Genomic DNA, 22,534 nt, shown 5'->3' on the forward strand with positions numbered 1-22,534 from the left:
AAAATCTAATGGTTCTCATAATTCATCTTCCATTGTGAGAATTGTGAATTAATGGCTATCTATTGCTGAAATCAGCTTATAATCAAGAAATTCAGAAATCCTTTTTAATTGAAAGCTAATAGCACCATGTACTCCTTTTTCGACCTAACATATACTCTCGGGGTATGTCCTGATCCCATCATTCATGGAACTTTGCAACATTTATTCACATAAACATTACATGAGTGTGAAAATTCCAATAAAAAGTCCTATATTATGAAGCAAGCAACTCTCGATTTTCAGTGTGGCTCAAGATTAAAAAACCAAGCTAGAAGTACAAGTTACTTAGATGTTGCAAAGAAAGAAATACAATGTCAGATAAATTACGATGCAATAATTAGGTCAATACCTGTTCCTGCCTTCTCCCCATATCCCCTGACTCCGCTATCTTTATGAGCCTATCTAGCTCTCTCTTGAAAGTATCCAGAGAACCAGCCTCCACTGCCCTCTGAGGCAGCGAATTCCACAGACTCACAACTCCCTGTGTGAAAAGGTGTTTCTTCATCTCCGTTCTAAATGGCTTACCCCTTATTCTTAAACACTGGCCCCTGGCTCTGGATTCCCCCAACATCGGGAACATGTTTCCTGCCTCTAGCGTGTCCAAACCCTTAATAATCTTATACGTTTCAATAAGATCCCCACTCATCCTTTTAAACTCCAGAGTATACAAGCCCAGCTGCTCCATTCTCTTAGCATATGACAGTCCTGCCATCCTGGGAATTAACCTTGTAAACCTACGCTGCACTCCCTCAATAGCAAGAATGTCCTTCCTCAAATCAGGGGACCAAAATTGCACACAATACTCCAGGTGTGGTCTCTCTAGGGCCCTATACAATTGCAGAAGGACCTCTTTGCTCCTATACTCAACTTTTCTTGAGATACACTGCCTGCAATGCATGCTTACTTTCATTGACAGATGAACAAGGACCCCCAGATCCCGCTGTACTTCCCCTTTTCCCAACTTGACACCATTTAGATAATAATCTGCCTTCCTGTTTTTGCTACCAAAGTGGATAACCTCACATTTATCCACATTAAACTACATCTGCCCACTCACCCAACCTGTCCAATTCAACCTGCATTCTCATAGCATCCTCCTCACAGTTCACACTGCCACCCAGCTTTGTGTCATCTGCAAATTTGCTAATGTTACTTTGAATCCCTTCATCCAAATCATTTACCCCCAATACCATGTGCCCTCATTTTGCCCACTAATCTCCTGTGGGACCTTATCAAATGCTTTCTGAAAGTTGAACAATGAAATTGATCAGAGATCAGCGATGACCAACTCCAGTTCCAGTTTAATGCATTGGCACAGACTTGCACACCTGGAAGACCCATGTCAGTGCCATTTTCAGATAGCCAATTTCCCAGCCCAAAATTAAATATCTCTGATGGTTTTTAAGAAAGCACTTGAAGTACTTTCTTTGTGCAATATCACCAAAGGAAATATGGAAGTTAATTTGCATATAATAGCATTCTAATGCAAAGCTATGATATTTTACGTATTTTAAAAAAATAAAAATATCTTCCAAATTATTCCATTGCAGCTTTTTCTCCCCTGCATATAGATGTTCCTCTTGTTTGATAACAAATGACTTACCAAAGAGATAGCCACTAGTACTTAGTTGGTTGTTTGGCACTGAATAATCAAGTTCTCCCACATTGCTGTCCCTGGAATGTCTGAGCATACTGCCCAAAAATGCATCCACTGAAGGCACTTGTTGCACTGGGGATATTTCCTTGTAATTTAAAACAAAATCCAATTTGGATTTTACTTTTCAGTTATAAATAATGTAAAATTGAATATTAACAATTAATTTAGAAACATATTTGAGAGAAACAATGAATAATTTGCATAGTGAGAAAAACTTTTGTTTTCAGTTGGTTATGTGTTTAAAACAATTTAAAAGTATTGACAAAACTATACATGTATAAGTGTTAACAACTCCATTACAAACAATTTCCTGAGTTCAGAGATGGTATAAGGTCATTACATTACTCCTTGTTCATTCAAATCACATCCAATTGCACACTTCTACAGCACCCCCCCCCCCACAAAAAAATCCGATACACTAAATAAAACACTGATATCCAGCCTATAAAATACTGATTATTGTGTTCACATGTTAATACTAAACAGTGGTTTTAAACTGAATAAGGGGGGTGGGGTGTCGAATGGGATAGTGGAGGATGGAGTTAAAGGGAAAGGGTTTCTTAAATGTGTGAGCGTAGAGACAGAGGGGGTGTAAAATGAGGGTAGAAGCAATAGGTAGCAAGGTGAAAAGTAAAAGTGGCAGGCAGACAAAACCAGGGCAAAAATCAAAAAGGGCCACTTTTCAACATAATTGTATAAGGGGTAAGAGTGTTGTAAAAACAAGCCTGAAGGCTTTGTGTCTCAATGCAAGGAGCATTCGTAATAAGGTGGATGAGTTGAATGTGCAGATAGCTATTAATGACTATGATATAGTTGGGATCACGGAGACATGGCTCCAGGGTGACCAAGGCTGGGAGCTGAACATCCAGGGATATTCAATATTCAGGAGGGATAGAGAGAAAGGAAACGGAGGTGGGGTAGTGTTGCTGATTAGAGAGGAGATTAACGCAATGGAAAGGAAGGACATTAGTTTGGAGGATGTGGAATCGGTATGGGTAGAGCTGCGAAACACTAAGGGGCAGAAAACGCTGGTGGGTGTTGTGTACAGGCCACCTAACAGTAGTAGTGAAGTTGGAGATGGTATCAAACAGGAAATTAGAAATGCGTGCGACAAAGGCAAAACAGTTATAATGGGTGACTTCAATCTACATATAGATTGGGTGAATCAAATTGGCAGGGGTGCTGAGGAAGAGGATTTCTTGGAATGTATGCGGGATAGTTATCTAAATCAACATGTAGAGGAACCAACGAGAGAGCAGGCTATTTTAGACTGGGTATTGAGTAATGAGGAAGGGTTAGTTAGCAGTCTTGTTGTACGTGCCCCCTTGGGCAAGAGTGACCATAATATGGTTGAGTTCTTCATTAGGATGGAGAGTGACATTGTTAATTCAGAAACAATGGTTCTGAACTTAAAGAAAGGTAACTTTGAGGGTATGAGACATGAATTGGCCAAGATTGACTGGCAATTAATTCTAAAAGGGTTGATGGTGGATATGCAATGGAAGACATTTAAAGACTGCATGGATGAACTACAAAAATTGTTCATCCCAGTTTGGCAAAAGAATAAATCAGGGAAGGTAGTACATCCGTGGATAACAAGGGAAATCAGGGATAGTATCAAAGCGAAGGATGATGCGTACAAATTAGCCAGAAAAAGCAGCATACCGGAGGACTGGGAGAAATTCAGAGACCAGCAGAGGAGGACAAAGGGCTTAATTAGGAAAGGAAAAATAGATTATGAAAGAAAACCAGCAGGGAACATAAAAACTGACTGCAAAGGTTTTTATAGATATGTGAAAAGAAAGAGATTAGTTAAAACAAATGTAGGTCCCTTGCAGTCAGAAACAGGTGAGTTGATCATGGCGAACAAGGATATGGCGGACCAATTGAATAACTACTTTGGTTCCGTCTTCACTAAGGAAGACATAAATAATCTGCCGGAAATAGCAGGGGACCGCGGGTCAAAGGAGTTGGAGGAATTGAGTGAAATCCAGGTTAGCCGGGAAGTGGTGTTGGGTAAATTGAATGGATTAAAGGCCGATAACTCCCCAGGGCCAGATAGGCTGCATCCCAGAGTACTTAAGGAAGTAGCTCCAGAAATAGTGCATGCATTAGTAATAATCTTTCAAAACTCTTTAGATTCTGGAGTAGTTCCTGAGGATTGGCGGATAGCAAACATAACCCCACTTTTTAAGAAGGGAGGGAGAGAGAAAACGGGGAATTACAGACCAGTTAGTCTAACATCGGTAGTGGGGAAACTGCTAGAGTCAGTTATTAAAGATGGGATAGCAGCACATTTGGAAAGTGGTGAAATCATTGGACAAAGTCAGCATGGATTTACGAAAGGTAAATCATGTCTGACGAATCTTACAGAATTTTTCGAGGATGTAACTTGTAGCGTGGATAGGGGAGAACCAGTGGATGTGGTGTATCTGGACTTCCAGAAGGCTTTTGACAAGGTCCCACATAAGAGATTAGTATACAAACATAAAGCACACGGCATTGGGGGTTCAGTATTGATGTGGATAGAGAACTGGCTGCAAACAGGAAGCTAAGAGTAGGAGTAAACGGGTCCTTTTCACAATGGCAGGCAGTGACTAGTGGGGTACCGCAAGGCTCAGTGCTGGGACCCCAGCTATTTACAATATATATTAATGATCTGGATGAGGGAATTGAAGGCAATATCTCCAAGTTTGCGGATGACACTAAGCTGGGGGGCAGTGTTAGCTGTGAGGAGGATGCTAGGAGACTGCAAGGTGACTTGGATAGGCTGGGTGAGTGGGCAAATGTTTGGCAGATGCAGTATAATGTGGATAAATGTGAGGTTATCCATTTTGGTGGGCAAAAACAGGAAAGCAGACTATTATCTAAATGATGGCCGACTAGGAAAAGGGGGAGATGCAGCGAGACCTGGGTGTCATGGTACACCAGTCACTGAAAGTAGGCATGCACGTGCAGCAGGCAGTGAAGAAAGCGAATGGTATGTTAGCTTTCATAGCAAAAGGATTTGAGTATAGGAGCAGTCAGGTTCTACTGCAGTTGTACAGGGTCTTGGTGAGACCACACCTGGAGTATTGCGTACAGTTTTGGTCTCCAAATCTGAGGAAGGACATTATTGCCATAGAGGGAGTACAGAGAAGGTTCACCAGACTGATTCCTGGGATGTCAGGACTGTCTTATGAAGAAAGACTGGATAGACTTAGTTTATACTCTCTAGAATTTAGGAGGTTGAGAGGGGATCTTATAGAAACTTACAAAATTCTTAAGGGGTTGGACAGGCTAGATGCAGGAAGATTGTTCCCGATGTTGGGGAAGTCCAGGACAAGGGGTCACAGCTTAAGGATAAGGGGGAAATCCTTTAAAACCGAGATGAGAAGAACATTTTTCACACAGAGAGTGGTGAATTTCTGGAACTCTCTGCCATAGAGGGTAGTCGAGGCCAGTTAATTGGCTGTATTTAAGAGGGAGTTAGGTGTGGCCCTTGTGGCTAAGGGGATCAGAGGGTATGGAGAGAAGGCAGGTACGGGATACTGAGTTGGATGATCAGCCATGATCATATTGAATGGCGGTGCAGGCTCGAAGGGCCGAATGGCCTACTCCTGCACCTAATTTCTATGTTTCTAGTAGACAATATACTTCCTTTAGAAAAAAGAGCTCATAGTTCATTTACCTTGCAATATAAAGGTTCAAATAAAATTACAATAATTCGCAATATGTCATTTGGAATATGATTTTGTCAATGGATTCTTTATTTTGTGAAAAACACAAATTGTTCAATTTTTGCTTAGAAGTTTCTGTTTCAAATAATTATCTCTATTAGATTCACAATATATTTCAGATTAATTTTAACCTTGTGCATGTTCCACGGTGTCAATTCAAAATCAGAATATGAACCAGAGGAATTGAACTGATCAGGGATGTCTGATGATAAAATAGGCTCCACTGGTACTAGGAGAAGAAAACAGACAGTATTAAATGAAGTAAAAAGCAGGAATATTTTAATAGTTATTGGATATAGTTGGACATTACAGGGATGAATATGAAAATCAAAATACCTTGATCGTCTTCGTACCAGGTGCGTATGCCCTCTCTAGCAACATTAAAATTGCTCTCATCGTGGAGACTTGGTGCATCAATCGGTAAATCTGTAATCTTTTCAAAATTATGCACTTAAAAATATAAATAGTTGCATACTAACGGAAAACTTCAATTTAAAAATGAATGGCTCTTAATTCTACCTGAAACAAAGCAGCATTTGATACGAAACTGGCTTCTGTTATCAAACTCCTTCGAATGTGATGCAAAGCATCAAAGTCTTTTTCAAATCCTATTTCATCTCGAGGAGCCCTGATTATTGTATCACTGGTGGCTGAGCCCTTCACCTGGTACCCTTTAAATTCAGCTGCCTGTGGAAATGTGTCATGCTCTTTTCAGAAGTTTATTAAAAACCACAATGTAAATTTTATTTTTATTGTACTTTCATTTAACTGGCAAACTTATAGAATTCATACATTGACCTACTCCAAACTTGAAAAGCAAACAATTCTGTAAAATCTTCCTGATAAGGGCCGCAGTGACGCAGCTGGTAGAACTGCCGCCTCACAGCGCCAGTGACCAGAGTTAAATTCGGACCTCTGATGCTGTCTATACAGAGTTTGCATGTCTTCCATGTGTCATATGGGTTTGCTCCGGGTGCTCCGGTTTTTTCCCTCAAGGATGTGTGGGTTTGTACGTTAATTGGCTGCTGTAAATTGCCCATAGCGTGTAGGGAATGGATGAGAAAGTGGGATAACATAGAACTAGTGTGAACAGGTATCAATGGTCAATGTGGACTCAGTGGGCGGAAGGAAATTTTCCATGCTGCATCTCTATAAGCTCTAAAGAAGATAATCCTTAAGCAACTACCAAGACATTAAAAAAGGTAGGCTTGTTTTGAAGTCTTGTTTAATCATATGGTCACAACAAGTAGACCAACTTGGTTGCAATGAACCGCAGTGCCAAGGAACAGGGAAATGAAAACATCTGGACATTAAAAGTGAAAAGTTGGTCTTCAGATGAGAAGGTATAATATTGCTATTTTAAGGAGTGATACGAGATAAAATTGCTACACAATAAAAATTAGATAATCATTGATTATCAAATTAAGCTTTCTGTCTTTAATATTTTAGCATGATAGGTACTGAGATCTACTAATGCAAAAAATAAATATATATTATATTACCTGTAATGTTCTGAGTGGTATGTCAGATGTTGTTATTCTTTCAACCCGGTTGTTATTGGCATGTTCTTCAAATACTTCAGCAAATTTTGTATCCTAAGATTCAAAGGTTGCAAGATTTCATAAAACCATTTTGAGAATTTAACAGGCAGTGCTGCCTAAGGCAGCCTTGTACTACGCATTATCTTGGTTAATATAAAACTGCTAATGGCATGAAGTATGTATGTGAACTTTATGTTTGTCGAATGCTTATTATTAAAATTCAAAATGAAAAAAGAGCATGCACATTTATTTATTGTGAATGCTGTATATCACATTTAAGCAGGAAGACAGGTTTATTTAGAAGGCAGTTTTCACAAAATGCCAATCGTGTATTTGAAGGTTTAGTTACTGTAGTATTGGATGACATAATGTACTAGAAGTTCAATATATCCTCAACATGTGAAATGGCCAGAAAAAAATATTATTGGCAGAGGAAAGAAACCACAAATTGATTGATTTAGATATCTTGGAGATAAATATTTTTCAAAGTAATGAGGTGATACCGGTACTTTTGGAATTCATTCAAATTCCCACATTATTTTCCTTTCTGTCGCCCACGTCAGATCCCTGACAACTTGCAAATATCCCATTCCCTGGTTCCTTGTAAGTGTGGACAGCAAATTGGGCTAATTCAAATTTTAATGGATAAATTAGATGCCTTTACTCAATATAAATCTATAAATAAGGATAGGGGGGAAAAAAAAAATCAACATTTGAGAAAATGGATGGAAATATATTTTTCTACAATATAGCACCACTGACTGATTGATGTTAGAAAATGTTGAATATAAGTTTTCAAAATGTGATCATTGCATACATTCATTGAAAATTTTTGTTTTAAATACCCCAAAATATAAACAGATATTGAATTATTGTCAGCACTATGGCTACAAGTAGACAGCATTCTGGCATCTCAACATGATAAATTAAATAAAGAAATACAGAAATTTATGTCACAGGTGTTTTGCTCTATAAAAGGATATATTATTGCAGCTTTTATCAACAGATCAGGCATTGAAATATCTGCATGCACTGGTATACTCAAGATTGTTGAAAATGTTAGGGTCGGTGCATTCCAGATTAAACAACTATTTCAATGGAATGCAGTGCATTAATGAATAAAGATTTATTAATAACCTGGGAAAAAAGACAGCTTTTAAAGGAAAATTGTCATAGCTGTGGAAAATGGAATATATTTGTCTAGGTTGAAAGCTTAATGAACAGCTTATGCACATGGGGTGAAAGATATCTTTCTGTGCTGTATGATTCCAAAAACGTTATGTAGAAACAAGGAACTTGTGTGTTGGTTTCCCAAAAAAAGACAGTGCTGGAGTAACTCAGTGGGTCAGGCAGCAACTATGGGGAAACTATGGCTAGGTGACACTTCAGATTGGGACCTTTCTTCAGACTCCAAACACAATTTGGTTTATGGCACAACCAATTGGTTTCAGAGTTCTTCACAGCCTTGGTCTAAACATGTTCCAAATAACTGAATTTGAACGGAGAGGTGAGAGCAACTGCCTTTGGCAACATATGATTTGTTCACTCAAATTCTCAATGAAGCTGTGCCAGATAATAACTAACTCCACCAAGAGTCTACCCAATTACCCATGACAACGTAGCAGCACAGAAAAACAGAGCATGGAGTTCCGGGACTTCGTAGCTCCCAGATGCTCAGCTTGCTACCCAAGTTCCAAATATATACTCATTGCCAGGTTAATTGGCCACTGATGTATGTGGGTAGCACAAAAATCAATGAAGCTGAAGGGCACATTGGCAAGAACAGATCACAGGGAAATAATGGAACGCATGGAAATAAAGATTTTTACTGTACCTTGGAATGGGATTGACTAGATTGTTTGATGCACAACCCTGAACACAATCCTATTTCAGCAACAATCCATTATGTACTTCGCTTAGGTTGCACTTTTATGGTCTAGTTACCTAGAAATATCGCTAATTTATTTCTAATATTGATATTTTATATTATTAGTTATCATATATTTATTTGTTATGTTATTGCATTAAATGTACCTGTAAAGCTGCAGCAAGTAACATTTAATTGATTGTTCCTGGTGCATAACGATTAAACAACTTGACTTTTGAAGTTATTCTGAGAACCAACATGGACAATGGATCGAATAACTTCCTTCTACATCATAGGAAATTATGATTCAATGGCATTACCATTGGGAAAGTCCTCTGCCATCAACATCTGTCCAGATGAACCAGCTACATAAATATAGTGGCTACAATAGCAAGTCAAGGACTGGGTATCTTAAGGCAGGTAACTCACCACCTGACACTTAAAGCCTTTCCACATATACAAGGCACAAGTCAGGAGCGCAAAATAAAAAAATACCTGAAAATCCCAAAACGTTTCCAGTCGAAGGCCCTTCACCAGAACTGGACAGATAGGAATATACGTTATCGTTAAATTGCAAATTGAGATGGTGAGTAATGCAAAATAAACCAAGAGAATGAATGAATGAATGAATTAATGCTTTATTGTCACACGTGACAAGTCACAGTGAAATTCTTTGCTTGCATGCCCATGGTATGCAAAAAGTCACCATAAAGGACACTGACAAAGTTAGAGTATCCACACCAGGCCCTTTGTTCTTCTTCCCCCCCTCTCCCCCCCCCCCCCCCCCCGCCCCGCCCCGGGTCCTCATTTGTTCATTGTTCTTCCCCCTCCCTCACGGTGGTGCCCCCATGCCGGGTCTTCCATTGTTCCTTCTCTCGGCAGCAGCATCCTCACTCCATGTGATCTGTGCTCATCCATCGGTCGGCATCATCATCGACTGCCGCATCGACCTTTCCACTATCGCTACCGGATCCCCTCTGGATGCCTCTGTGGCGCCGACCCTGGCCCCAGGCGTGGGCTTCGCCAACCCAGGCTCCATCGGCTGCGGGCTCCTCAACTCGCGTAAACCCATACATGTAGACATGTAAAACCCGGCATAAGCATAATCATCTTCAGTCTTTACATGTTGCAGCTACCAGGACTTAATATCAAATTCAATAATTTCAAATAACTTGCTTTCCTGGTCATCAAATAATTGCATGAATACAAGCTAAATAATTTAATGCTTAAACTGTAAGAAAATCACGAATCCCAAGTTACAAATCATGACCGTTCAAAAACACATTCACATGAAAGGATGCCCTAATCTTTTTTCTTTTTTTTTAATTTTTTTTTAACAGGTTGATATCACTTGGGAAGCAAGCATTAGTCCATTCAAAATGACCTTGCAAGGTAATAAATCAGATTGATATGTCCATATTGAGACCAAGTTATGCTAGGATGACATACTTCCTTCATTGAATGATACGACTAAATAATCAAATGTGTTTTTAAGTGACAATCTAATAAGTTCACAATCATCATTATTGATATCAAATTGTTATTTTGGATTGAATTATTAGAATTTAAATTCCAGAGAAGCTGTGGTGGGATTCAAACTCTCGAATGCATCAACAGTCCATGCCTTTGAGTGCAAGTAAAGTTACTTAAAAACTGTGCTTCCATAGTTCCAAATGAATTTGCAACCTTCCTGTTTTCCAGAGGTTAACAGCATATTACATCTTCGTTGATGTGTCAGGTGATGAAAAAAAAACAATATTTCTATAGTCTACAACTTTTAATGCAAAATAGCTTCTTAAAAGGGGAAATTTTGACTTTATTTTGTGACGAATTCTGTTCAAAATATTAAATTGAAATTGAAATAGGATAAACTCAGGTCAAGCACCTTCTTTATCCCATCACATTTCTGCAACTTTAAACATGGTTGTTTTCTTACTTTTCCAGTTCAGGTTAATGATTCTTCATCTGAAACACTGACTCTATATCTCTCCCATGGATGCTGCATGACCTGCTGAGTTCTTCTAACATTTCTGTTTTAGTTAGGATTTCCAACATCTGCAGTTTTATGCTCTGAACAATTTTAAATTACTGCAAAAAAACTCTTGTAAATTATAACATTAATTTTATATTAAACTAAATAATTCCTATTTCTTATGTGTAGATAGAACATACTTGAAAAAAGTAAACGCACAAGATGAATTCTTGGCTGTTTGATCTTTCATTGAGCATCTCTACAAATTATCTCAGACTGTAAATGTTAAAAAAGATGAATAATATAATTTTATATAATTTTATAAACAATTCATATTCCACATCTAGCATGTAAAACAATTAAAAATGAAATACCAGAACACCAGAACCAGGACACGCAGGTCATTCTGCAGCATAAGGATTTATTTTTCACATCATGTTGCAGTGATATCCCACATTCATAACATTTGTAGGTTTTTAATAATAAATCTTCAAATATTATTTACATGATTATTGTATTTAGCTTCATTATAAGGATAGAGTTTCATAATACTACTTTGCATTGCACATTTGCATTTTACAGGTACATATGAGACAGGAAGGAATGCAGTTTCACTGTGGCACAGAAATCTCAATAATGAAAATATGACATCTTAATATGAAACAAATTATGGACTGTATCTACTGTACCTCAGCCAAACAGCTGAACTCTGTGGGCGAATTCCTTGGAGTACATAAAGAATGTTCCGTTGAAACTAAGAAACAAACAAATTTCACTGGTAGATAATTAACTACGTTTTTCGTATTCAATGTACATGTCATTGAAAAAAACCCCACAAGTGATGTTGATTTTGAAACTTTCACAGCTACAACAGTTTGATTTGTTTTTGAAAATAAAATAAATGCAAATTTATAATCTATTTACACAAGCTTTTTTTAGTTTGTAATAGCTTTATATTGAAACATAACCTAATATTAAATATTAATCGTATTCAATTGTATTCAGGCATTTGTAATTACAGTAAACCTTTGTTATAATAGACCATGGGGGGTGGGGAGGTCTGATTGCCTGCTATAACTGAATATGGGATTATCCTTGTATTAAAAAGTAGAAACAAACAGCTGCAGTTGCTGGTTAATACATAAAAGCACACAAAGTGCAGGAGTAATGCCCCTGTTCCACTTAGGAAACCTGAAATAAATTAATACACCCTGACCAAACAGGCTTTATTCAGAAACGGTACTCATATTATAATCTAAGAAGATTATTTAATATTATATATTCCAAGAGAATTATTAATGAAGATCTAGCAATAATCTCACTTGACGCTGAAAAAGCATTTGATCAGGTCGAATGGCCTTATTTATTTTCGGTGATGGAAAAGATGCAGCTAGGGGAGAAATTTTGTACATGGATAAAACTGTTATATACAAATCCCGCGGCTAGAATATTTACTAACCAAAGGTTGTCATCTAAATTTAGTTTATCTAGAGGTTGTAGACAAGGATGCCCGTTATCTCCATTATTATTAGCACTTGCTATTGAGCCACTGGCAGAAAGAGTTAGGGGGCATACGGAAATACACGGGTATAACACTAAGGACACAGTGAATAAAATTTCTCTATACGCAGATGACGTATTAATTTACATTACAAAACCAGAAATTAGTATCCCAAACTTATTAAAGCTAATAAACCAATTTGGTGCACTTTCAGGATACAGAATTAATTGGAATAAAAGTGAAATTATGCCAATGAGGGAACATAACAAACAGATAATACAACGATTTCCATTTTAAATAGGAAATGAAAAATTTAAATATCTAGGTATTTATGTAACTAAGATATATACATCATTATTTAAAGCAAATTTCCCCCCATTACTGAATAAACTACATAAGAATATCCAATACTGGAAAACACTACCTATTTCAATGGTTGGCAAAATTAATGCCATAAAAATGATTTTTTTACCGCAAATATTATACCTTTTTCAGACGATTCCGATATACCTGGCAAAAAACTTTTTTTTTAAATTGGACTCTATTGTTAATGATATTATCTGGGATTATAAGAATCACAGGATAAACAAAAGACACCTGTGTAAATCAAAAAGTAATGGAGGCTTGGTTTTACCTAACTTTTTGTTTTATTTCTGGGCAGTTAATATTAAAAATATGAATTTCTGGTTGGAAGAAATAGACCAGCAACCAGACTGGTTAAAAATGGAAAAGGAAGATTGTCTACCTTTTGATATTGGTTCGATATTATTTGCTACGTCTAAATTAAACAAAAAAATTTATAGGGAAAACCGTATAATATTTAGTGCTATACGAATTTGGAAACAATTAAAAAAGACATTAAAATTAGATAACTTATCACTTTTTCTTCCAATTGTGAATAATCCTTTGTTTAAGCCTTCATGGTTAGACGGGGGTTTTACACAATGGAAGAATTATGGAATTAAAAATATGGGACAACTTTACAAGGAAGGCACCTTTCTGACATTTCAGGAGTTGCAACAGACTTATGGACTTCGAGGAAATGATTATTTCAGATATCTTCAACTTAGAGATTATGTAAAATCGAATTCTCAAAATTTTCGAATTAGAAACTCAGAAATTCTTGATGAATGTTGGAACAAACATCCTAATACAGAAAAATTAATATCTTATATATATAATATCTTATTAGACAGTGACATTCCTTCGACGGACTTACACAGACAAACATGGGAAAAAGAATTAAATCAAGTAATAACGAAAGACACTTGGGAAGAAAGTTTACAACACATACATCAGTGTTCACTAAACGCCAGACATTCTCTAATACAATTTAAAGTAATACATAGGTTACATTATTCAAAAACAAAACTACATAACATTTTTCAACATATCTCACCTATATGTGATAAATGTCAACATTTAGAAGCTACATTATCGCATATGTTTGCAAACTGTACAAAAATTAAAAAATTCTGGGTAAATATTTTTAGTATAATATCCAAAGTAACCAACACACAATTGGAACCAGATCCAAAATTAATAATACTCGGAATATTAGAATTAAATCAAACATTTAGAATAACACAAAGAAACTTTATTGATTATAGTTTAATAACAGGAAAAAAATTAATTCTAAAATTTTGGAAAGGCCCTACGGCCCCCACAATCAAAATGTGGATTATAGAAATGACGGAGACCTTAAACGTGGAAAGAATCAGATTTTCCCTGTTGGACAAACAGGAATTATTCGTTGGAACATGGTCTCCTTTTATTGATTACTTAAAGGGTCAGAATAGTTCAGCACAGGAACCTGACTAGCACTCGGGCTAAAGATTGGATGAAATGCTACACTCTGAAATGTACGAACATATCTCGAACGATGTTTTTTATTTTAATTAATTTTTCCATTCTTTTTTAACTATCTCTTTCCCCCCTTTTTTTTTTTGTTGTTTTTGTTTCTCTTTCCTTTCTTTTCCTCCTTTACTTCATCTATCTCTTTAGTTCTATCTAGTTTAAAAAAATGAAGAAAAAGGCAAAAAGTATTGGAGACAATGTAATAATAACTGACAATATTATCAATTTAAAAATGTAAGACAGTAATGATGTAATAGATTATGTACCTATCTCCAATAAAAAATATTTTCAAAAAAAAAAAAAAAAAAAAAAAAAGGAAACCTGAACGGAAACCGCTGGAGACTTTGCGCCCCACCCAAGGTTTCCATGTGGTCCCCGGAGGTTTTTGTCAGTTTCCCTACCTGCTTTCACTACCTGCAACCTCCGGCAACCACCTGCAACCTCCGGGAACCGCACGGAAACCTTGGGTGGGGCGCAAAGTCTCCAGAGGTTTCCGTTCAGGTTTCCTAAGTGGGACAGGGGCATACCTCTGTGGGTCAGGTAGTAACTCTGGAGAACATGGATAGATGACGTGTTGGGTCAGGACCCTTCTTCCGCTGGAGGAGAGGTTCTACACAGTCATTGGCAGCCAAAGTTCAGGTAAGGGTCGGTGGCAGCAGTGGGTTTAGCGGTGGAGGCAGTGCTAATGGTGGCGACGACTGCGGAGGTGGTGGCGGCGACAACGGTGGAGGCAGGAGCGGCCAGAGACGCAGCATGGGCCGGAGTGGCATTGGCAGCCTAGCCTTGGAGTGAAGGTCAATAGATCAATCTGCTATAACCAAAATTCGTTATAAAGAGGTCTGTAAAAACGAGGGTTTGCTGTTCCAGGTTTTTCTGGATCCTGGAGTTCTGAACAAGTAACATAAATTGGTTTATTTTACAAAGACTTTTTCAGAACACTAGACAATCGTGTTTCTGTATCTTAAAACCATGGTAATAACATTGTTTGCAGTAATATTTATCTATATCTTGTACCATTAAAAAAATGTCAAGCTGCATGCACTATGTAATTTCTGTTGTTAGATTAACATTGTTTTACAGTTTCTCACCTCTGTCTTTGTTACAATCTGCAGGGCTGTAGTTGGGATTCTGGCTGAAAATACAACATTGCTTCAAATCCTCATTCTTGGAAATTATTCCTACACACGTTTAAAAAAAAAAATTTGCAGTTCATGGATCATTCCACAGTACGTTTGACACAAGGCTATTGTGGCGAAATGAAGGATGTACATGCAGTTCTGTTATAATGTGATAGTTGGATTCCCAAGAAACCTAATGTTATATAAAATATGTCATTTGGGAAAAGGTGGGTAGATGTTGGAGAGTTTCAGACTCGTAATAACAAAGTTATCCCCCCCCTTCCCCCCCCCCCCAGAGGATTTTTGAAAATAATGATCTTCTTAGCAGCTGTAAATTTATTCTTGTTACTGCAAGTCAAAAATAATAATGGCTGCATTTAACAATGTTTAATACAGCATTAGTACCCAAATGTCAATAAATGTGTTTACTTGTCAATTTTGATCGCTACCCACGGTTAAAGTAGCAGGTGTGTTCTCCAGATAAGGGCGTCTGATTATTGCAGAGAAGTTAAGTGGAAACAGGTTTATTCTCTGCTTATTAATTTCCAAATTATTTTTTGTTTTCTCCAATTCTTAATTGGAATCGAGCTATAAGCAGTTTGGCCTAATGCACCAATCGTGTTAGAAACATAGGTGCAAGATTAGGCCATTCAGCCCTTCGAGCCAGCACTGCCATTCAATATTGTCATGGCTGATCATCGAAAATTAGTACTCCGTTCCTGCATTTTCCCCCATATCCCTTGATTCTTTTAGCCCTAAGAGCTAAATCGAACTCCCTCTTGAAAATATCTACTGAATTGGCCGCCACTGCCTTCTGTGGCAGAGAATTCCACAGAGTCACAACTTTCTGGGTGAAAAAGTTTTTCCTCTTAGTCCTTTTTCCAATTCAATTTATGGAAATATACCTTAAAGCAGAACTACCTGAAGAGGTGTTGGGGAGATACAAATTAAGTCAATGGCAAAGAACATGGTAGATTGAATAAAACATGGAAAAACAGGTGGTTATCACTATGGTGAAAAACAGAATGATAAAGTAATTACCTTTGAAAGTATTTATCCATGAAAAGAATAGAGAAACATAGGATTATTGCAGGAAAAAGGTATCAAAATAAAAGAATAGCCACAATCCAATTGAACGGCAGAGCAGGCACGAGGGCCCAATGGATCCTCTTGCTTGGATTGGTTATTTTTATTAATAAGTCACAGGTTCACCTTCTTACCTCCTGTAATTTCTTCTGACCTATTAAATGCTTGTTCCAGAACCCCATTCATTGCACAGTCTTCAAAGGGTTTCTGTACATTAAGCTTTTCTAAACTTTCGATTGCATTGCTATGTTCCGATAAAGATTTTAACAGTGAAATTGTGTATTTTGGAGCATGAATGAGAGAGTAGTCATCAGCTTTAGATCTTAGCTCTTTTGGTTCATGTATAGGATACTTCCGAGGACACTGGGAATGTTTTTCCAATAAAGATGCGGTGTTCGGGTGATTTATGGATTTAATTTCAGTTTGATTATTTCCTTGCAAAATTGGATCCAAGTCCTCCTCTTCAGAAACAGGCAACAAAGCTTTCAATTCCACGTGGTCGGTTTGATGGACTTCCATACATTTAGGTATGGGAAGTGCTGGAATGGGTTTAGCAGGAGCACTACATGTGTTCAATGATCTTTGTGACAATATTTCATTTTCATACAAATTAGTTGTTCCATTTTCCTCTGAGATAAATTCACCTAGTAGATCAAAGTTTATATCAACAAAATTATTAGTGCTCGAGGTGCTCAATTCTACTTGTGCAATTGGTTTCTCAGAATAGTCACTGTGAGTAGTTGAAAGCAACTCGGATGGATTATCCAATTTGATATAGCATTCTTTTGCCCCGCAAACATTATTGTCCAATGCCTCTCCAGCATTTGTATAATTCTCCTCAGTTTGCTCTCTTGTATTTGGAGTAATTGGTTCTTCCTTCTTCTCACATTTCTGTTGGATTTCTTGAATATTCAAGGAACTTCCTATTCCTAAACCTTCAGATAAATTTCCACTTACATCACAGTTCGTTGGCAAATCTATATCACAATGTTGTGCCAATCTAGGATCTGACATTTTACCAGGAGAGTAACCAGCATGATGGACACGTATATCTACTGCACAAGCAATGTCAGGACCAACCGATGGCTCCTGTGGGTGATTTTCTGACATATTGCAGCATGACTCTGTTTTTCCATCAAGCAGTGCTAAAATTTGAGCTTTGCTCCTCTTATTTTCATGTACTCTATTACTATAGGAAGTGCCCTCTAGATTGGAAGCCATTGCAGCAAATCCAGCAGAATAAACCATATTCATTTCATCACTGTCCCTCGATGTACAGTATTGACTCAGTGAAACTGTAGAGGGTAATTTAGAGCTTAACATAGCTTCACTTGTTGAATCTCTATTAGTTGTTTCTGAAGAATCTTGCAGAAGTGCAGAGCAACTTAAGGCATTCTTTGCGCACATAGTAGAAAAAAGGAGTGATGTAGCATTAAGCTGAGGGAGTGATGAGCTTGGCTTCTGGGATTTAGCCATTGCGAAAGATGCATTATTCTGCTCTGTTGTCAGCTTCTTTGACACCTCCCGAGGTCCTTGAAAGCCCTGTAATATTTGCATGAAATTGAATTAGAATGCTTACTCAAGCCATTAATGGTGAACACCCAAATGCAAAAAGGTTCATCAAATACTTTACATACAGTGTACTTCCGTTTAAGACCCACAGGCAAGTAACGTCGAACTGGGTTTGAGAGATTTACATTAGTTGTAACAGGTTTTGTGGCTTCTTCTTCACCGATACAATTAGTGTCCCTTTCTTGGAACATTTTTTCTTCTTCCACTGTAATTAAATATCGATCACTTTCAAATTCCTTGCCCGATTTTATCTACCAAAGCAGCAGAAAACAATATTGAAATTATTTGGAAGAAGAATGAGAGGAGATCTAATTGAAACATAAAATTCTCAAAGTGCTGGACAGACAGGATGCCACAAGGATACTTCCTCTGGCAGGGGCGACTAAAACAAATGAGGTCTCTGTCTCAGAATACATGGGTAATACATTGAGGACTGAGATTAGAAATGTCTTCACCCAGAGGGTGTAGAATCTGTTACCATATAAGCACATAAAGGTCAATTGCTGAACATACGAGATAGATAAATTCATATGAGATAGATACATTTCCAAATTAAAAATACATCAAGGGGCAAGAGATGTGAATAAGAATATTTTGCTGAGATAGGTGATCGCCCGTGATGATATTGCAGTCTTAAGAGGCCAAATGGCCTACTCCCACCTTTATTTTTTGATGTTCCTCATGCACTTTGAAGCATTTTTAACTTTCCTAAATATTCCATGAACTGGAGCACCAAACAATATTTCGCAACTCTTGGTCAGAGATTTGGTAAAAGGGTGGGCAAGAAGCAGAATATTACCAGAGAAAGGTCCAGAACTCAGGAATCAAGTAGCCTGAGCTATGGCTACTATAGTGGAATAATTAAATCACAAAATCATAAAAAGGCTAGAACGAGAGGAGCGCAGATAATAACGGTTGTGGAACCAGAAAAAACTTTGGGGACAGGGAGGGAAGAAACAATAAACAATCTTCAAAAGGAACAGTTGTAAATTAAGTCAAGTTTAGAGCGTGGAGCTCACATGAGGTTTCCCAGAAATGTTTAGAATAGTCAGTCTCAGAAGTAATAATAATAATAATAATAATAATAAGTCTGACGTTTCAGCACTAGATGAACTGATGTAGGGCATGGTGTTACGAATGTCAAAATAGCCACTCCATTGCAATGACTCCAAGGCTCCACAGTTTTGTAGTGATGATGATTTTACTTCGGAGTCACGTGAGTGATTCCGTGAAGATCCCAGCTCAGTGCGCAGGTGCGGCATTATCGCACAGCTGTGCAACGCGGCCAGCGGGAGTCGGCAGCTCCCGCATCCAAGGACGTGAGGTAAGTACTTACCTTAATCGGGCCTTGTGGTTTTTGCTCCAGGGGGAGCAAAGTAGCAGAGGAAGCGGCCCCCCGTTCGACTCCAGCGAAGGAGCCGACAGTGGAGGGGGAAAGGCGCAAACGGGACCGCACAGACTGCGGACCACTGCAGGGAGCTGCGCTGATGCCGGTCTGCTGAACAGCTGTTTGGTAACAGCAGCGGACCGGCGGGAAATTTAAAAACCCGACCGGCAGCCCTGCAGACTCCTGACAAGGAGAATCGACGCCCGGGAACCGCTACAATGCCGCCTGAAAAACAGCAGGCAGCCTCTACATACAGGTAAGACAAAATCTTACCAATTTACAGGTTCTATAGGAATCAACTTCCTCCAACACTGGAACAGGTTGGAGACAGCAAAAATAAGTATGTCTGTCTCCCCAAGCCAGAGGAGGTCATGGAGTTCAAAACCTCCAGGAAAAAAGGGGCACTGGCTGAATGCCAAGGGAGCTGACACTCCTACCCCAGTGCTATTGCACTAGCATCTCCCTTATCGAGGGATTGATGCAACAACGGAGTTTGAGCTATGCCTCCTCCAATGTATAGCACACCCTTTTGCTCCCTCTTTTGAGGCTAGCTAAGGAGGCCAGGGCTGGGCTGGCTTAAACGCTGGGCAGGCGGACGAGAACAGCAGTATGCCAGGGGAGCAGGATCAGGAAGAGCTACTGGGTGTCGTGGGCCACTACATGGCTCCTCCACGCGACCATCTTCCCAACAAAGCCCTGCAGGAGCAGGCCTTTCTAGAGGCAAATCCGCAGGCAGCTGGGTCAGCAGACTCGCAGACAAGAGCTGAATGCAGCGAAATCTGAAGCTCCTAACAGAAGGGTCAAGATGTCACCGCCTTTGCTTGTTTTCCACGGATCATACTCACCTGGCAGGCGAGACGCCATGATCACCAAGGTGGTTCTCCCAGGATGAGACTATCCCGTTGCACTACGAGGGTGCTGACGCCTAAGATGTTCCCAAATTTGGGATACTCGACTAACATTGGTGCATATAAGACCTGCACAGGTTTACCTGCCCGCAACCCCAAGTATACGGGGCTATGCAAACCGCTGCTGCGGGAAGAGAGGCAGCTAAACCTGTGCGCCTCATGAGGGCAGGCCATGGAACGAGCAGGACATCGCATCCAACACCCAGCTGGCAGCACCCCTCGGCATCCACCAGCAATATCAAACTAAGACTGGTGAAAGCCTGGCGACCGCTTCACATTACCCCCAAAGTTCTTTTTAGACAGGGGCCCAGAGTGGAGCCGTGGGAAAATGCGCCGCCCCATCGACAGCACCAGCATACCAGCAAACTAGGCCTTCATGAACAAACAATAAACATGGAGGTAGGTAGTCTGGTTCCTCCCAGTTTACACTAAATAAGGGTGTTCTACTAACTGCAGGGGGGAGCATTTACACTTGTTGATAAAGCATGGGTGCAGTCACAAATAACTAATATATACTCAACAGTATTAGTGCATATAAACTTGAATTCAAATTGGGCATATTACCGCCAGTTCAGCATGCGCCCAAAGGGCATTTTTCTCCCTCTAAAAAGAGAAGTGAGAAGGTCAAGCTGAACTAGAAAGGCTCATTACTAAATGGATCATGGGAGTAAACATGAACCATTGGAATTGTATCGAATATATTCACTAAAACTACAAAAGATGGTGAATGTAACATCATCATTGATCTAATATCACTAAATAAATCTGTTGAGTATATACACTTTAAGATGGAGACGGGTTTTGTCACTGCCAGACATCTGATCTCCAAAGGATACCTTATGGCGAGCATTGATATGGAAGATGAAAACTATCTTATACCCATACACTAGGATCATTGTAGATACCTAAAACAAAACATTTTACCTGGATAATGGATATCCCGGTTAGGGCAACTATGGGAGTATAGAGCATTCCCAATGGTCTAATCTCAGCCCCAAACCATTATAACTATTAAAATAGCCATGAAAATATTAAGAAAACAATTAAATTGAATTTGAATCTAATCATGGCATATATTGGATGATATCCTCATATTAGGGGAAACAAAGGGATTAGCTGTGGCAGCAGTTCTAGCTACGAAACAGCTCCCTAAAGCACTGAGGTTCATCCCACGCCCAGATAAACCAGTATTGAAGCCATTAACTACCATGGATTATCTGGGCTTCAATATCATTCCATCCATATGACTGTTACTCTGCCAAGGTGCTTGGGTCACAATAATCAAATCATGAATGTACCCACTGAAACTATATCACAATTACAGTGGTGGGCAGACATATGTTGGCATAGTTTTCAGCCCTATTATTGTCACCAATCCCAACTTGGTTATTAAAAACCGATGCCAGTACTTTAGGCTGGGGAGCAACTAAACTCCATATCCAGCACAGGTAACAGATGGACCAAATCAGAATCATCGTTACTACACACACCGGGCATCAATAATTTGGGATTGGTGATCGCCTATTAGGCTAAAAAGCATATGCATTTCAAATGCAGCACGTACATATGCGGTTACGGATTGATAATACTATGGTGGTGGCTTATATCAACCATATGGGGAGCACAAAATCACTATCGTGCAACAAATTGGAAACAGATCTGGCAATGGTGTGTCAAAAGACATTTTAACTATCAGCTGCCTATTTCCTAGGAAGCTAGAACAGTGGGAAACACCACGTCACGAGTAAAATTTATGATAACATTGAATAGATGTCAAACCCAAAATATCTGCTAAAGGTATTAAGCAGTTTGAAAGCCAGATATCAATTTGGTTGCACAAGACGGAATCACCAGTAACCTATGTATGTGACTTAGGAACCAGAGAGGCAGCAGCGATAGATGCCTACACGCTGGAAGGGGGAATTTCTGCTTTGCCTTCCTCCCTTCTGCCTCATCAGTCGGGCACTTCGTAATACAGATGGATTCTGTCTCCGAGATATTGAACGTGCCCGACCGGCCTACACAGCCATGGTTCCCAGTTCATCACGACACGGTGGGCGATTCACCTATGGATTTCCCTAGGGGACCATGGTTGCTGACTCAACCCAGTATCAGGCACAAGCCACCCATGCCAGGGAAATATCAAACTCCTGGGTGCAGGTTTTGAATAGACCTTACCAGGGACTGGGATTATCCAAAGGAACCATTACCACCATGTCGGCATCCCTGCGAACAGTCACCAAGAGCTAACATGGGTAAAATACTGCCACGACGCAGGGACAACATACCAAACTATTCAACCACTGACGT

The 22,534-nt window shown here is 39.0% G+C and overlaps 1 protein-coding gene across 1 annotated transcript in view; it reads right to left on the bottom strand.

Annotated features, from left to right (window-relative positions):
• The window catches only part of LOC129703283 (protein ZGRF1-like), a 94,501-nt gene that overhangs the window by 61,826 nt on the left and 10,141 nt on the right, over positions 1–22,534 (bottom strand). The window contains 9 exon segments of the mRNA XM_055645628.1: positions 1,643–1,781; positions 5,547–5,644; positions 5,752–5,848; positions 5,935–6,102; positions 6,918–7,010; positions 11,485–11,549; positions 15,242–15,331; positions 16,492–17,899; positions 17,995–18,180. Of these exon segments, the coding sequence (XP_055501603.1) occupies positions 1,643–1,781; positions 5,547–5,644; positions 5,752–5,848; positions 5,935–6,102; positions 6,918–7,010; positions 11,485–11,549; positions 15,242–15,331; positions 16,492–17,899; positions 17,995–18,180 (2,344 nt within the window).

Source organism: Leucoraja erinacea, chromosome 1 (assembly GCF_028641065.1).
Source record: "Leucoraja erinacea ecotype New England chromosome 1, Leri_hhj_1, whole genome shotgun sequence".
NCBI lineage: Eukaryota > Metazoa > Chordata > Chondrichthyes > Rajiformes > Rajidae > Leucoraja > Leucoraja erinaceus.